The sequence below is a fragment of the Silurus aristotelis genome, assembly GCF_946808225.1.
Source record: "Silurus aristotelis genome assembly, chromosome: 6".
Taxonomy (NCBI): domain Eukaryota; kingdom Metazoa; phylum Chordata; class Actinopteri; order Siluriformes; family Siluridae; genus Silurus; species Silurus aristotelis.
The window spans coordinates 9,470,173-9,487,824 of record NC_139579.1 but is presented as its reverse complement, the minus strand read 5'-3'; the positions used below and the strand labels follow the sequence as shown (position 1 = coordinate 9,487,824).

The 17,652-nt window shown below is 38.7% G+C and overlaps 1 protein-coding gene across 10 annotated transcripts in view; it reads right to left on the bottom strand.

Annotated features, from left to right (window-relative positions):
• The window catches only part of epb41a (erythrocyte membrane protein band 4.1a), a 39,688-nt gene that overhangs the window by 6,095 nt on the left and 15,941 nt on the right, over positions 1 to 17,652 (bottom strand). For 5 of the 10 annotated variants that reach the window (XM_083543253.1, XM_083543257.1, XM_083543254.1 and 2 more), the window contains 8 exons: positions 13,866 to 14,018; positions 13,650 to 13,747; positions 13,345 to 13,520; positions 10,743 to 10,993; positions 6,990 to 7,064; positions 6,363 to 6,392; positions 3,891 to 3,953; positions 1,562 to 1,735 (listed from right to left, as the gene is read on the bottom strand). In XM_083543253.1, coding sequence (XP_083399379.1) covers positions 1,562 to 1,735; positions 3,891 to 3,953; positions 6,363 to 6,392; positions 6,990 to 7,064; positions 10,743 to 10,993; positions 13,345 to 13,520; positions 13,650 to 13,747; positions 13,866 to 14,018 — 1,020 coding nt within the window. Of the gene's footprint in view, positions 1 to 1,561; positions 1,736 to 3,731; positions 3,771 to 3,890; positions 3,954 to 6,362; positions 6,393 to 6,989; positions 7,065 to 10,742; positions 10,994 to 13,344; positions 13,521 to 13,649; positions 13,748 to 13,865; positions 14,019 to 17,652 lie in introns of all 10 variants that reach the window. The other 5 variants (XM_083543258.1, XM_083543260.1, XM_083543259.1 and 2 more) reach the window with 3 other exon arrangements.

Here is a 17,652-nt window from a genome sequence, read left to right as displayed (position 1 = left end):
AGAGAACACCCTTTAGGAAGTAAAAGAAGCAAACAACTGAAAGCAGAACCACATTTTGCAGTCTCCGTGCAGTCATTACCGATAGTGTATAAGCCCAGAGGGAAAAATAACTCAGAGGCCACATTTAAGGTCTATACCGCCACCTATTGTACAGCTGACATGAGTGCATTCTGATCTGTGTTTTAAAACTAAGGGGTTAATTAGTGAGTGTCAGTGTGAGAGTAAGGAAGTCACAGAGTGAGTGATCTAATGATTGATGAATGAATGAGTCAGTCAGTAAAAATATAGATTATAGATAGATTTTGTTGCCTTAATAATAGTTCTATGAATTGCTAAGTAATTGAGAGTCAGTGAGAATCAGTGAGTGAGCCAGTGTGTGTCAGTGAGAGAATCAGTGAGCAAGTCAGAGAGAGAGAGAGAGAGAGAGAGAGAGAGAGAGAGAGAGAGAGAGAGAGACTGTGTGAGAATCAGTGATCAAGTCAGTCAGAGTAAGTGAGCATGTTAGTGAGAACGACAGTGAGAGTCAGTGAGAGAGACAGTGAATGAAACAGTGAGAAAGACAATTAGAGACAGTGAGAGAGTCAGTAACAGAGACTGTGAGAGAGTTAGTGAGAGGGACAGTGACAGGGACAGTCTGTTGTGTGGACACACGTAGGTGTTCTTTTAAAACTATGGATTGTTCTGTGGGATTAAATAAAGAAAAACACACTAGGAAATGTATTTTAACAGTAAGATACTGTAAGTTTAAGCAAACTGTAAAAAAACCCCAGTAGATTGCTGGCAACCCTGCTGCCAGTAGTTGACCGTAAAATCAAGAAAAAACAGCAAAATACTTTAAAACCTAACAGTTAAATTCCTGTTGTATGTTTTGTCAGTTATAATTGTTGGGAGAGTAGAGCCTGTGTTTAAGTCAAGGATGAACAGAGACCTGTTAATGTTATGCATGTTGCTTTAGATAAAGGTAGTAACTGTGTGGAATTGATTCAGTGAGAATCTCTTCACTAATTTCTGTTACACATGAAGGTGAGCTGATGATATCTACAAGAGATTTGACTTGATTTGATGCTTTTAATGATTTTGCAAAATTCTGTAAGTTTTTTTGTCATGGACTTAAATAACATACATTCTGAGTAATAATATGCTCACATTATTTAAATATTATAAATATTAGTTTTATAAACAAATGTAAAGTTCCAGTTTAACTGTTTTTTAACAGTAGATTTCTGGTTTTTGTATCGTAAATTTTACAGGATTTATTTTTACAGTGTAGGACTTTTTTAAGGCAGACACAATGTTAGGAATGATCTTATCCTTTAGGAATCAAAATGAAATGATCTAAATTGAACAGAGAATACATTCTAAATAATTATAAATACAGATGTCAAGGACAGGACAAAAACCCTGTCTGAAAGCATCACACGATAAACAAATAAACAAATAAATAAGCATAAAACAAAAGAGCAACAGTACCTGTCTTCTGCCTCTCAAAATAAACTATCATATTAGAATAGAATATAGCTTTCTTTATATATGAACTTAACAGCAAAATCATTGTCCTCACCAGATCAGGCTGCATCTGACCATTAATGTTAGCAGTGCGGAAAGGCGAGTGTGTGGACAGACGCTTGTCCCATTCACTGGGCCGTGGTGCAGGGACAGACTCCATGAAGCTGCGCTTGAGCTCGCTGATACTGCTGTGGTGACGCATAATCCCTGATTGAGTCTTATCCAGGTCCTATCAACACCAAAGGCCATTATGAGAAAACAAAAAGAAAGAAAAACATTTGAAAAGTGGGATGAAGGGTGAGGAAGAGGAGGAGATGGAAAAAGACTGTTCTGGATTGTTAAACTGACAGGGTTGGCAGACTGTGCTAGTTTAAGTAAAAGATGGTTTTGTCATTGTTTTTTTAGAAAAATCATTGGAATTAAATCTGAAATTCAACATAAAAAAAGAACAAGTGCAGAGAGTCTGCCTGAATGTGATTTCTTGTTTTCCAATGCTGAATGTTTTTAGACTAAGATCAGGTGGGGTGCATTTTTTGTGATGACCAAACCTGGCAACCCTGGTTAATTACTCTATCTTCATCACTTCTGTGTGTGCCTTAATTCCTTTTAATGTTAATAAAAACAGTCAAACAGAAGCAGACACAGAAAGAGACAAAAAAAAATATGGGAATGTGTTGTACAAGAACATTTTCTGGGGAATTACGGGCAAATCAATGTAACACTCACATAAGTTCCACCACTGTGTTTCTCTCCTGCTTCATTTAAATTTCCTTTATCATCATTATTAGTTTTGTTAAAGACTTTCTTTTTAATGCTAGTGTGTTCTGTTGCACTACGATGCAGTGTTTCAGAATATCTGCATTATCTATCATACTTTTTGTATTACAATATTAAATATGCATCTAAATTGCTTTAATGAAATGCTATAATATGAAGCAGGAGAAGAAAAACATGTGATATGCATGTAAGTGTTCTGGAAGCATGAATGTAAAGACGTCCTCATGCACACAAACCTTGTGCCCTGGCTCATTAGTTTAACAATGAAGAAAATGTTCTCTCAAGAGATACATCCACAACAATTAAGTTCTCTAAATCTGTAAAACGGAACCAGCTCACAGATAAAAAAAAATATTTATTAAAGCACTCCAGGTTTGACAGAGGATGTGTGACTGTCAGTGATGTGATAAAGTGTGGATAAAGAGTGGAAATCTTTTAATTAATTTAGAGATGGGAGCACAATCACGGGGATCAGGCGTGTTGTCAGTTACATTTCTGTCAATCATTTAAAAAATATATGACTGGGCACAATACGAATAGGCAGTTTACAATAAGAGAGAAGCACCTTGTACCATGCAACCATGTACATTTAGATCAGAGATACCCAAACTAGGGTCCATGGGCCAAAGTTGGCCCTTGGTGTTGATTTGGTCCACCATGCCATATACAGTAGGAAAAGTGGAAAAAAAGCCTGAACAAAGTGCCATTTGGAAAACTAAGGATTAGCTTCATGTCCTTCATGAGGCTGCTGAATAGATAAATTATACATCAAACTCTATGGTACAATATATAGGATTGTCTCGCATCATTCAATAAGTTTCACCGATCTAGAACTTTGAAAATAATTCTGCTTTAGGAAGAAGAAGGAGAAGCAGACATGGTAACAAAAGAGTGGAAGCAAAGTGATTAAGGCTCTGGGTTACTGATCAGATGGTCAGGGGTTCAAACCCCAGTATCGCCAAGCTGCCACTCTTGGGCCCTTGAACAAGTGCTCCAGGTGTGCCATATCATGGCTGACCCTGTGCTCTGACTCCAGCTTCCGAGTAAACTGGGAAATGTGAAGAAAGAATTTCATTGTGCCATAATGTATATGTGACAAATAAAGGCTATTCTAAGATATCCATTTATTTATTTTTAAACATTATGCAGTCATAAATGAGAGGAACCAACACAACTTTCATTTCAATATAATGGTTCGAATAATGCAGCATTATTTCTAGTCTATGGTTCTTAATCAAGTGTGGGTTTTGGGCCCCTCTGATTTACATGGTCCAGGTTATGTATTTGTATAGTCACTGTTATAGTGCCCTCTTGTGGAGAATAAAAGATTTTTATTAAAATACATTTATTAAATAAGACAAACGAAAAAGCCCAATCAGATATTAAAGCAACTTCTATTTGAGATTTGAATGTAAAATAAATTTTAAGAAAGGAGACGATATACTTGCTTTGGAATGACCGAGATAAATTGTGCATGCAAAGTGATTCTATAATGGAAAATAGAAAATAAAGAAAAAAACACACACATATAGAGATATATGAAATCAGAAATCTCCATGCAGTTAAACATGCAACAAAGGGAGAAGTATAAATGTCCATATACAAACCTCCAACATTAAATTACTATGTCTGGTATAAAGAGTTTCACCCTCCAGTTTCTTGGCCCTTTTCTGCAAAGAACAAAAAGAAAAAGAAAAAAAGAATAAGTGTTAAGGGTTGTTATAATAAATAAACAGAGTCATTACAGTGAAATCGCTTGCTGTTTGAGGAGCATTCAGTGGGATAATGTAGAAAAGAGATGTGGTCACAGGTATCAGATGAAATGCAAATGTGCAGGAATGCGGAGTGAAATGGTGTGTGGGTGCAGAGGCAGGAGGGAAAACTGGATCATTGCATAGTGATCAGTGGTGGACAGTTACAATGTAAATTTAATTCTTTAAGGTACTTGGGTAGCTGTTTCGTGAATGTGTACTTTACTGAAGTATTTCCTTTTGGGGAGACTTTTACTTTAACTTCATTACATTTCAAATTCAAATATATAACTTTTTACTCAACTACACTATTTTACACATCTACTCACTATTTACCACACCAATCAGGGTAGAACTTGTTTGATTGGTCATTTTTACTTATCACAAACATACAGTGTCTGGTCAACACCAAGCAGAACATTTTGAGAGTAATAAATGCTAAAAGAATTTACTGACTCTAACTCGCCACAACACCCGTGGTCTTATTTGTGTGTTTTTTTTAAGTACAGGTAGTCGTCGACTTACGACCAGGATTGGGACCGACAGACTGGTCGTAACACGATTTGGTCGTAAGTAGAGTAGGCTATATGTACAGTACTGTGAAATGTTGCTGGAAGCTGGAAGCTGGTAAGCTCTGTCGTACGCCGCGGCTAGCGAGTGTGGTAGCGAATACTACCTGTAGTATTCGACGACTACCTGTAGTTGAAAAGAAGGTTTTGGGCTCATGATAATTTTAATAGATATCAATCTGTGTTTGACTCATTAATATCATTCTATTAATAGATTGTGTGCTAAGAGTAACATTAGATTCTTTTTACATAAACTAAATTGACTGTGATGAAAATAATAATAATAGGAACATTTTAGCATATTATAAATCATAGTACTTTGGAATCTTAAGTACATTTGAAGGCAAATACTTTTGTACTTTTACTGAAATGAAATTTAAATGGTGAACTTTTAATGGAGTAATATTTTACCTACTGTATATCTACTTTAAGTACATGGTTTGTGTACTTTGTCCACCACTGGTAGTGATTAAATTGTAGATAAAGTCTAATTAGGTAAGGATTATGTCCAGGATAAACGCTAGAGGTGAAACATTTCTACTGCTTATTGTTTAAGGATCAAATGCCTTATTTTATTTATCATTGAACAGATGGTCAGACAGTAGCTAACTAATATTACAGCCTTACTGTGAAAGACTTGTCTTACTCTCTCTTACTTGACTAAAAAGTATGTGCACTCCTGACCATTACACCCATATATGTTTCTTCTTCAACTCTTCAGTAAGAGACCCAAACACTGTTCCAGCAGGCCATTGCCTCTGTGCACAAAACAAGGGCCATTAAGACATGGTTGTTGGTGTTAAGGTTGGAGTGAAAGAACATTGTCGAGTGTCCTGCACAGAGCCCTGACCTCAACCCTCTTTAACACTGTACATCTTTGGGATAAACTGGATAAACAACATTGTCTGATCTCATTAATTGATAAATTAATTGAAAAGAAGAGTGGAACTTATTGTAACAGCAAAAAAAATGATGTTCAACAAGAACGTGATGGTCAAGGGTGCACATACTTTTGGTCATACAGAGTATCTCATATCATTTACCTAATTATTATTATTTTTTTTTTATTAGGTTTATTTATTTCAAGCTAAACACTTGTCAGAAACAAAATAAATTTACATTCTACATTATTGTACAGTTCTACAGTATTATTGATAGGCTGCAAAAAGATTCTTATCACATGACTGCTTTTCAGCAACATTACGCAAGGTAATAATAATAATAATAATATTAAAGACTTCAAATGATCCTCCTAACCCCAGCCCCAGAAGTACATGCTTAATTTGATCTAAGAACATATCTAGAAGCAAAACAAACATTCTAAGGGTCAACATTTCTTATGGAGGCAGGCAATATACTGTATATATAAGCACATGCAGAGATCATTCCCAGCACTTTGCATTCATTCATTCATTCATTCATTCATTCATTCATTCATTCATTCATCCATTTATTTATTAATTTCATTTTAGCCACAATGAAGAGCCATAATGTACCAGCCATGAAGAGTTAGCTTCACACACACACACACACACACACACACACACACACACACACACACACACACACACACACACACACACACACACACACACACACACACACACACACACACACACACACACACACACGACAAGCAATAACAAAGCCAGACACAGCCAGGGCAGATAACAAAGAATAATCTTAAGGAGTAACAGCAAGGATGTGGAAAATGGCTTCTTCGTCCTGCTGTAACCCTGAAATCTGAATAAGTTCCAACCTTGCGCATTCGCACCGTCACTTCTGGGGGCTGTGCAAGCCCCAAAGAAGAGGGAACAGAAAGCCATATTAGAGCCCCTCACATACATTAAACCACCATTAACACTTTGTGTACATACTAAAGAGAGTCATGTAGTCAAGCTTTAAATTGTGTTAAACAAACAAATGTCGAATAGTTTACAGTACTGTGCAAAAGTCTAAGTCATATATAAAGAAATGCTTTAAATCAAAGATGCCTAAAATTAAGATCATTAAGCAGTAATAAACAAACTCAATCCTTTGCCTTTAAAAATACATGTATAGCTTCAGGTACATGTTCTGTAGTTTATAAGGAAACTGATTGATATTGTTTAATTATAGCATCTTAGAGAACTCTTTATCGAGAGTTAAAGAATCTGATTATCCGACTTTATCTGCAACACTTAATTTCTTTTATTTAAAAAATTGGTCTAGTGGCTATTATGTTATTATGTCTTTACTAAAATAAAATTATACTACTGCACAAAAATTGTTGGGAAAAATAAATGCTTGAAAAAAATTACAAAAGTTTTGGTACAATACTGTATAAGGGTCGCATTGTTAATGCTTGCTCGGCATCCGGTGTAGCTTCTGAAACTGAAGCACACACCTGATTCATTTTCTCCCCTTTAGTGGTCTTCACTGCCAAGGCATCACGGTGCCGCCACTCACGCCGGAGAACCATCTGCAGGGGCACATAATTACCCACCCTGGTATAAGTTACCCACGTCTCTCTCTGTTTCTCATATACAATCACATGACTTAAGTAGAACCCTTCGGCTTGATCAATAACTGCTGTGTAGTGCGGATTGAATTAGTGAAGGATGTAGGATATATACAGCGGGAAACATGGTTGCTTTCAGAAAAGCTGACTGTGCTTCTGTATGAACACTGTCATATTAACTCACTGCAGGTAGGCAGGAACTTGAGGGTCACCCAGGCCACCCTCATTTCCTTTCATTTCATTATGTGAATAAAAAAAATCCTTATGCCAAAGCTTGTAATACCTACAATGCATGTTACCTACTGACTGAACCAAGGATTGGTTGCATTTCTGCCTGTGCAATTCCAGGTTTAGTTGCACACACTGGGGCAACAGGATATAATAGCTGTAGTTCAAGTTTTATTTCAAGTTTACTTCTATAGTGCTTTTCACAATAAACATTGTCTCAAAACAGATTTACAGAACGTAAGAATTATAGAACAAAAACATTTTTATATAAGTGAATTATGTGTATTAATCCCCAATGAGTAAGACTGGGGTGACTGACGGAAGAAAAAACTCCCTTAGATGGTATGAGGAAACCACCCTTATTTGGGTGGTATCAAGAGTGTGATTATAAATCTTCACTTCTAAAGAACTATTACAGTTCCCAATTGCAGCTCAGTGGTTAAGATGGTGGATTTCTGATTGAAAGGGTGTGAGCTCATTTGGAATGCCTGCTTCTGATAGACAAATTTTAAAACAGTTTTGGCACTTTGCAAAGATTTACAGAGTCTGTGGTTGCATAATATAAGTACCCCTTTAATAGCCATATACATAATGATGATCAATAAATCCACCATCCTTATTCACAAATAAAAAGTATGTGGAGATTAGGTTTGTGATTTTGGGAAGGGGGTCTAATCTTTCCCATTGTGCCTCTGTACAAGTGAGTGAAACAGTGTGGCCTATTTATGGGTTTGGAAATTTGCAAGCACCTCAACACTGTGACATGAATACACCTGCAGATTTCTCATCAGGTTCCACTGGTATAATGTAGGCCCCCCCCCGAATTGTTAATAGATCAACCTTTCTTGGTGCCATCAATAAAGTATATAAACTATACAGTATTGTTCAAAATAATAGCAGTACAATGTGGCTAACCAGAATAATCCAGGTTTTTAGTATATTTTTTATTGCTACGTGGCAAACAAGTTACCAGTTGGTGCAGTAGATTCTCAGAAAACAAACAAGACCCAGCATTCATGATATGCACGCTCTTAAGGCTGTGCAATTGGGCAATTAGTTAAAAGTGTGTTCAAAAAAATAGCAGTGTATGCCGTTGACTGTACAAACTCAAAACTATTTTGTACAAACATTTTTGTTTCTAGGATTTAGCAATCCTGTGAATCACTAAACTAATATTTAGTTGTGTGACCACAGTTTTATAAAACTGCTTCACATCTGTGTGGCATGGAGTCAACCAACTTGTGGCACCTCTCAGCTGTTATTCCACTCCATGATTCTTTAACAACATTCCACAATTCATTTACATTTCTTGGTTTTGCTTCAGAAACAGCATTTTTGATATCACCCCACAAGTTCTCGATTGGATTAAGGTCCGGGGATTGGGCTGGCCACTCCATAACATTAATTTTGTTGGTTTGGAACCAAGACTTTGCTCGTTTACTAGTGTGTTTGGGGGCATTGTCTTGTTGAAACAACCATTTCAAGGGCATGTTCTCTTCAGCATAAGGCAACATGACCTCTTCAAGTATTTTGACATATGCAAACTGATCCATGATCCCTGGTATGCAATAAATAGGCCCAACACCATAGTGGGAGAAACATGCCCATATCATTAAGCTTGCACCACCATGCTTCACTGTCTTCACTGTGTACTGTGGCTTGAATTCAGAGTTTGGGGGTCGTCTCACAAACTGTCTGTGGCCCTTGGACCCAAAAAGAACAATTTTACTCTCATCAGTTCACAAAATGTTCCTCCATTTCTCTTTAGGCCAGTTGATGTGTTCTTTGGCAAATTGTAATCTCTTCTGCACATGCCTTTTTTTAAAAAGGGGAACTTTGCGGGGATTCTTGAAAATAGATTAGCTTCACAAAGACGTCTTCTAACTGTCACAGTACTTACAGGTAACTCCAGACTGTCTTTGATCATCCTGGAGCTGATCATTGGCTGAGCCTTTGCCATTCTGGTTATTCTTCGATCCATTTTGATGGTTGTCTTCTGTTTTCTTCCACGTCCCTCTGGTTTTGCTCTCCATTTTAAGGCATTTGAGATCATTTTAGCTGAACAGCCTATAATTATTTGCACCTCTTTATAGGTTTTCCCCTCTCCAATCGACTTTTTAATCAAAGTACGCTGTTCTTCTGAACGACCCATTTGCCTCAGGCTTTCAAATGCATGTTCAAAAAGTGCTGGCTTCATCCTTAAATAGGGGCCACCTGATTCACACCTGTTTTTTCACAAAATTGATGACCTCAGTGATTGAATGCCACACTGCTATTTATTTTAACACACCCCTTTCAATTAATTGCCCAATTGCACATTGGGCACGAGCGTGCATATCATGAATGCTGGGTCTTGTTTGTTTTCCGAGAATCTACTGCACCTACTGGTAACTTGTTTGCCACGTAGCAATAAAAAATATACTAAAAACCTGGATTATTCTGGTTAGTCACATTGTACTGCTATTATTTTAAACAATACTGTATATATATAATATTAGTGGAGAGCCACCCTGCATCCAGGCATATGTGTCCCACTACCAGGGCTGTGGTTATAATCAGTTATGTCACAGAGGCCTCAATATCTGTTAATTGAAGTCACTGCTCTAATGTGAATAGCAAAATATGATAATTGCCTGTGCATTGCCATGTCCAGACAAATATGCACACAAGCCATTATATTAGTTGAAGATTTGGCAGGGTGTGGTAGAGTGGCTTCAAGATGCTCATCAGCCAACCCAGGCCTTTCAGATGGTAGCTATGCCAGGCTGTTTGGATAATGCCATCAGTACATGTATTCTGATAAATGCTAGATCACAATTACTCCTAGATGCTGCAGTCAGAATTGAACTAGGTGTTTTCACTGTTGAATAATTGTCAGAAAATATGTCTCAGATGGGGCTATAAACTCATAGAGCCTCTGATCTCTTTCTCAACCCAGAAGGATCCAAATCTGCCAGTCTGAGTATAATCATGACGAGTATGCATTATACTGTAAAACTAAGATGGAGTTTTAGACCCACTAGTCAGGGGGTGGGAGAGAAAAATGAAGTACAGAAAGTTAATTGTTCAGCAGAGAATGTGGGCTGAGCAGAGAATACGTGGTACAGTCTATCAATGTGATTTCAAGACTTTTTATGAGTAATCAACATAGTGCAACTGCACACTCTAAATGTACATGTGTACAGCATTGCATATGACGGTTAAGAGGAGTGAAAGAAACCCTGACTAGCATAAGAATGTAACACATCAGCAATTCTACTTTTTTATTAGCTAAATAAATTTAGTAGTTTTTTATTTCCTAATGCTATTCCTACAGAATACATTGATTGAAATCCTTTGAATATGCATTTAAAAAAATTAGCTTTACACCTCAACAGGAATTTGCATCTAGTGAAATTAAATAAAATGTACCTTGATCTCAGATGTGTCCTCAAGTGCAACACTTTGCATTTTGAAGCTCCCAGTCACATAGCTCTCTGCTTTTACCTCAACCTTGTTCTCTCCTGAGTGAGATGGTGGACTTGTGGGTGTCACCAAGTCTTTGTGCTCCACCTGTTTGGCTGATGTCACTATGGAAGAAGGACTTGGATCACCAATAGAAATAGGAGACATGATTGGAGCACTGACAGGACGTGCTGCCTTGTTCATGGTGGACACCATTGCTGAATGAAGAAGGTAGAAAGACAGAGAAGGAAAGGATGTTAAACCATTATTTTATATATTCAATCAAATGCTTAAATGCTAATTTATTTAGCTTAAGGCAGATCATTGGACCAGAGACTACAACCCCAATATAAAAAAAATATTGTGATTCTGTGTAAAATGTAAATAAAAACAGAATGCAATGGCTTGAAAATTTTATAAACCCATATTTTCTTAAAAACAGAACATAGACAAGAAATCAAGAAATAATTTGATGCTGCAACATGTCACAAAAAAAGACAGGGTCAGGTTTAACACTGTGTAGCATCCCCTCTTGCTTTAAAAAAACACTATGTACATCTGGGAGCAGAGGAGAACAGTTCCTGAAGTATGGGAAAAGGAATGTTGTCCCATTCATGTCTGGTACAATCCTGGGTCTTTTTTTTTTTTTTGTTTACCTATTTTACATTTCATGATGCTCCAAATGTTTTTAAAACGGAAAGATCTGGAAGGCAGATCAGTTCAGCACCCGGACTCTTCTACTACAAAGTCATTCTGTTGTAAAAGATTTGTAAGATGCCCATTATATAGGCAATAGTGTAACCCCCTCATCATCAGAGAAACAGGCTTTTGAACTGAGTTCTCATAACAAGCTGGATGGTCCCTCTCCTCTTTAGCCTAGAGGATGTAGCATTTATGGTTTGCAAAAAGAATAAAAAAAATGTTATTCATCTAATCACAATTCACAGTTTTAAAATTTCTCTCAGTCAATTTTGAATGAGCTTTGGCCCAAAGAAGATGACAGCGTTTCTTGATCATATTCACATATAGCTTCTTCTCTGCATGGTAAAGTTTTAACTTGAATTTGTGGATGACACAGCAAACTGTGTTCACAGACAGTGATTTCTGGAGGCATTTCTAAACTTATGCAATGATTTCCATTACAGAATCATGCCCAGAATCATTAATACAGTGCTGCCAGAGGGCCTAAAGATCACGAGTATCCAATACTGGTCTTCACCTTTGTCCCTTACACACAAAGATTTATTTACATTTTTTAAATCTTATGATAATATTATGTACTGTAGATGATGATATATTTATTCCTCACAATTTTATGTTAAGTAATATTATTCAGAAATTATTCTCTTTTTTGGAATTGGGGTTGTAGTTGCTGGGCAAAAGCCAATGAGAATATATTGATTATATGTATATATGATGTAGGATCAGCCACACCTGCATGTCAGCCACAACTTTCATTAATGCAGGGTTGTTCAGATTTATAATTAAGTGTATTTCTCAGCTGAACAGCTGAAGTTTAGCAAAAAGTTGGCTAGTGCTATGGGTTTTTTCCATCCCAAATGAAGCAGTTTTGGAGCAATTTTGAAGATGGAAAAAGAAATTTCACGCACTTTTTTTGGGGCTAGCTGAAAGATTTGGTAACAGCCAAGATTTTGTTTTAAAGCAAATAAATAATAAAGTAAAACTTTAAAAGAAAACTCTTTTTTTGTGTTGAGTTTGAGAAGTGTCTCTCCAAAAGAGAATATAGCATAATTTCTGTTTGCGAAATTGCATCTGAACAAACCATCAAATTTTTGTAATAAGGTGAAGCAAGGTGGAGATGTTTGGCATTCATGCACAGTGTAATGTTTTGTGAAAACCAAACACAGCGAATCACAGCAAACACCCCATACCAGCTGTGAATCATGGTGGTGTTAGAACAATGGCGATTTGGGTTTGTTTTGCCACAGAACATGGGAAACCTTCAGTCACTGAGACAATGATAAACTCCACTTTATACCAGATTATGAATTTTTTGAGGACTGTCTGTCCTGTGGCTTAAGCTGGACTAAAATTGGGTCATTCAACAGAAGAGTTATTTTCCATGTGGTACCAAATGATGTGGTACAGAAAATAATTGTAGCTATATCATTCTACAGTATACTGAAGTATAAAATGTACTTACTTTTCATGTACATACTTGAATATGATACATGCTATATAGGATAACTTTACATTTACGCCATTCGGTACACAATTCATTCAAATGAACATGTGAGGGTTAAGGGCCCAGCAGTGGCAGCTTATTGGGATTTAAACTCACAACCTTCTGATCAGAAGTCCAACATAAACACTGAGATATCCCTGTGCAATGCATAGCTTTTTTGTTAATATTTGTTTTCCTTACATTTAATTGTTCTCTATCCAATATGTATGGTGATAAAACATTTTTATTTCCCTTTAAAGTGGATCAAGTGTTATGTTACCATATTAGCTTCTTTACTGATTGTCTAATGCCAAAACATTTATAAGAGAGAGTGAGAGAAAAAAAGAGATAGAGACAGAGGGAGAGGGAGGAAAGAAAACAAACCTCCATCTAAGCTGTGAGAGGCCATTTTACCGGCAAAGCGCTTGAAGTGAGGTGCGGGGCGGTTGATCATGGAGCTAGCCTGCCGTGTTTGAGCCTGAGTACGGCCACTATACCTGAATTTGGAACCCAGAGCCAGGAGCTTTCTGGGTGTGGTTGCAGCTTCAGTAGACGTCAACCTGGGAAGGACAGACAATATATATAGTGGCTCCTCTAGCTTGAATTGTTCATTATTATCTACAGAAAAGATACTCAAGTATTGTGATACAAATAATTAATTAAAGAATAGTACTAAATTCACTAATTACCTGAAAAAGGTGTGGTGTTCTACACACACTTTCCAAAGCTTCTTAGAAGCTTTGTAATTTGGCAGCTTGAAGCCGATGGCACTCTCATAATGCTCCAACTAGGACAGAATTTTAGAACATATCAAAAAGAGTGCAGACCTTGGTGGAACACTAGCTGAACGATATATCATAAAAAAAAAAATAATGCACTTGCAGAAGTGTGCAAACTTGGTGCACCTCAGATGGACGTATCTTGATGAAAAAGCTGCTACGTTTGTAGGAGACTTTTAGCACTTTTGGCCATGGGAAACGATTAATCCGCAGCTTGTCTTTATAAACCATGAGACCACTGGAGCACACACCTAGCATGATATCCACTCCATTCAGATCCTGAAAAACAGACATAAACATCTCTATGTGATATACGCTATAGGCAGAGGTGTATTTCATGTAATCCAAAATGTACATTTACAAACATATAATCCATCTAGACACTTCATTCAGATTATATTGTTGTTCATAATATAAAATCCATCTTGAGTGCAAACTGACGAGACCTAACAGATTACTATGCATCACAGGAACTCCTTAGCATGCAGGGTCTAGGGTTAACACCAAACATTGCGGATCTGAGAGAGGGGTGCCAATATGTCAATCGCAATTGGCCAGTGGTTTGCAAAGGCAGTATGGGTAGATTGTCTGCCATTCAAAAAAAGTCTGAGATCTCTTCTAATTCACTGGTCACCATGCATGCATGGTCAAAAAAAAAGTGACTTTACTTATTTATATGTCAACATTTTCCCAAATAAATTAAGTATAAATACCATTCCACCATGACTGATCATCATTTGGTATTCTGCTGGAGGCTGCATCCATTTAGTGCAAATCATCAAAGTAAGGTAGTCACCATAAATGTATTGTATTGTTCTATAAGGGTTCATGCAGTTATGCAATATATGCCAATGTATATTGTATATATATATATATATATATATATATATATATATATATATATATATATATATATATATATATATATAAAGTATACTCAGTATATATATATATAAATTTATATTTAGCATTTTTTTTATGTATACAGTGTATTTACCTTTATTTTGCTTTCTCTTCTATTCATAGTGTTAGGGATCCCCCTGCCACGCCCCCCTCGGTAGCTATCAGGGATTCACCCTGCCACACCCCCCTCGATAGCAGTCACGCTGCCTTCCGAGATTACCGACAGCTGTGGCTCATGAAAGATCAGACTACATAAACTCACGTTCTTGAGTCACAGGCTGTCGGTCGTTGTATCGTCAAGCAGGTAAATCGCGTGGCTGCTCAAACGCCGGGATTCACCGCTGGCTATTTCTCCGAACTCCATTTCCTTATTGGAGTACTCATTGCCGAAAGCTTTACTTACATTGGGATTAGGCGTTGGACATTCGCGCTCATAGTGGATACTTCGTTACGAGCGGATGTCTGTGTTTGCTTTTGTTTTCATCGGCTTATGAGTGTTTAGTTTTTTGCACCTCAATAAAGAACATGATTGGACTTTATCTGCTTCCGCGTCTGCAGCCTGACAGAACGACCGACCTAAAATGAACGCGGATTCGACACACCGCGTTTCCAAACGCGACGGATCGGCAGCTGAACCCGGCTTCGGATTTCCTCCGGAAGCTCAGTGCCGCTCCTCGCGGTTCAGATCCACAGAGTCTTCACGAGAGCGCCGCACCGCCACAGAGTCTTCACGAGAGCGCCGCGCCGCCACAGAGTCTTCACGAGGGCGACGTCTCGCCCCAGGGCTCCACTGAAGGCGACGTCTCGCCCCCGGGCTCCACTGAAGGCGACGTCTCGGCCCCCGGGCTCCACTGAAGGCGACGTCTCGGCCCCCGGGCTCCACTGAAGGCGACGTCTCGGCCCCCGGGCTCCACTGAAGGCGACGTCTCGGCCCCCGGGCTCCACTGAAGGCGACGTCTCGGCCCCCGGGCTCCACTGAAGGCGACGTCTCGGCCTCCGGGCTCCACTGAAGGCGACGTCTCGGCCCCCGGGCTCCACTGAAGGCGACGTCTCGGCCCCCGGGCTCCACTGAAGGCGACGTCTCGGCCCCCGGGCTCCACTGAAGGCGACGTCTCGGCCCCCGGGCTCCACTGAAGGCGACGTCTCGGCCCCCGGGCTCCACTGAAGGCGACGTCTCGGCCCCCGGGCTCCACTGAAGGCGACGTCTTGGCCCCAGGATCCCTGCACGGCGACGGAACGGCCGCAGGATCCCTGCACGGCCCTCCAGGTCCCTCAGAAGGTGGTACGACGTTCCTGATCTCCGCCAGGGATGTCGCTCAGCCTCTGGTTTCCGCCCGGGACGTCCTCCACTCCCCGGTAGTTGTCATGGTTGCCGTCCAGTTCCGGTTCCCCGCCATGGCGGTCGCTCCGAACTCCATTTCCTTATTGGAGTACTCATTTCCGAAAGCTTTACTTACATTGGGATTAGGCGTTGGACATTCGCGCTCATAGTGGATACTTCGTAACGAGCGGATGTCAGTGTTTGCTTTTGTTTTCATCGGCTTATGAGTGTTTTTGTTTTTTTGCACCTCAATAAAGAACATGATTGGACTTCATCTGCTTCCGCGTCTGCAGCCTGACACATAGACATTTCAACAGATTTAACTCCAGGTTTATTCATGTCATTTTCATTTATAAAACCAACTTTGTGAGGGTCATCTGCAAACTTTAATCAATTTTAGTCAATTTTCATTTTTATTTGAAAAATGCTTTTAAGCTTTGCATTTCAATTCTGCAGTGAGGAAAACTAACACAAAATGACCTGCTCATATTACTCCTATATTAAGCTTCACTGGCTTCCAGTTGCATCCTGTATCGTCTACAAAATTCTTCTGTACACATTTAATTCACCCCATGGTCTTGCTCCCTTCTACCAAGCTGAGCCAGGTTTTTATTTTCCCACCCAAAAACTTTCAATTTCTGGGTGTGAAATACTTACTCAAGGTACAGGAATGTACCTAAAAGAGTATAAATATGTTGTTGCTCCAGCTGTACCCTAGCAGGGTACAACAATGCACCTCTCAACATTAGTACATTTATGTACCTTCTTGTTTTGTACCTGTAAAAGAACATTTATGTACCCCTAGTGATAGAAATGTACCTTTGTGTCCTGGTATGGTTTAAAATTACATCCTGATCACACATCCTGTGCACAAAACATCAGTAAAATGCTATGAAAAAATATAAAGATGTAATTTTAAGCCATACAAGGACACAGGTATGGTAAGAAAAATGGCCACATTCTGACAGTAACATGCTAACTTTTAATAAAACTGTAAAATCCCATATAAAACAATGCATTCTGAGTCATTTTGTTGTTTTCAAGAAAGTATAAACAGTATACAGTGAATTAAAAGCGTTCAGAGTCGACACAGGCTTAGATTAAATAAACTGAATTACACCAGAGGATGATTAAACAACTTTAAAATCTGCATTACCAGCATCAATTATTACAGTTTGACTTTATTTCTGTCATATACCTACAAAACATTAACCCAGCCATTAGGGTTGCACAATCCAGTGCACTCTTTTTGCTGGTCCCAAACCAAGATAAATGGGGAGGGTTGCGTTAGGAAGGGCATCCAGCATAAAACGTGCCAAATCAAATATGCCAGGCCCAGGTTACCAATGACCCCCACAGGTATTGTTAGCCAACAGGGTACCAGTGGAAATTGGGCTACTGTTGGCCAAAGCAGGAGAAGGAGAGGGGGAAGATGTCTACAAAGACAGCAGGGAAAGGAAAAGTGGAGGAGAGTGAAGATTCAGGTTGGTACTTTATTTGTTGGCTCTATGACTGGTAAAGGGAGAGAGGTAGCTAATATTATGGGGAGGAGAAAGGTAGATATGGTGTGTGTTCTCAGGAGACCAAGTGAAAAGTAAGTAAGGCCAGAAACATTATAGGGGAGTTTAAACTATTCTACAACAGTGTGGATGGAAAGAGAAATGGTGTAGGGGTGATATGGCCCAGTAC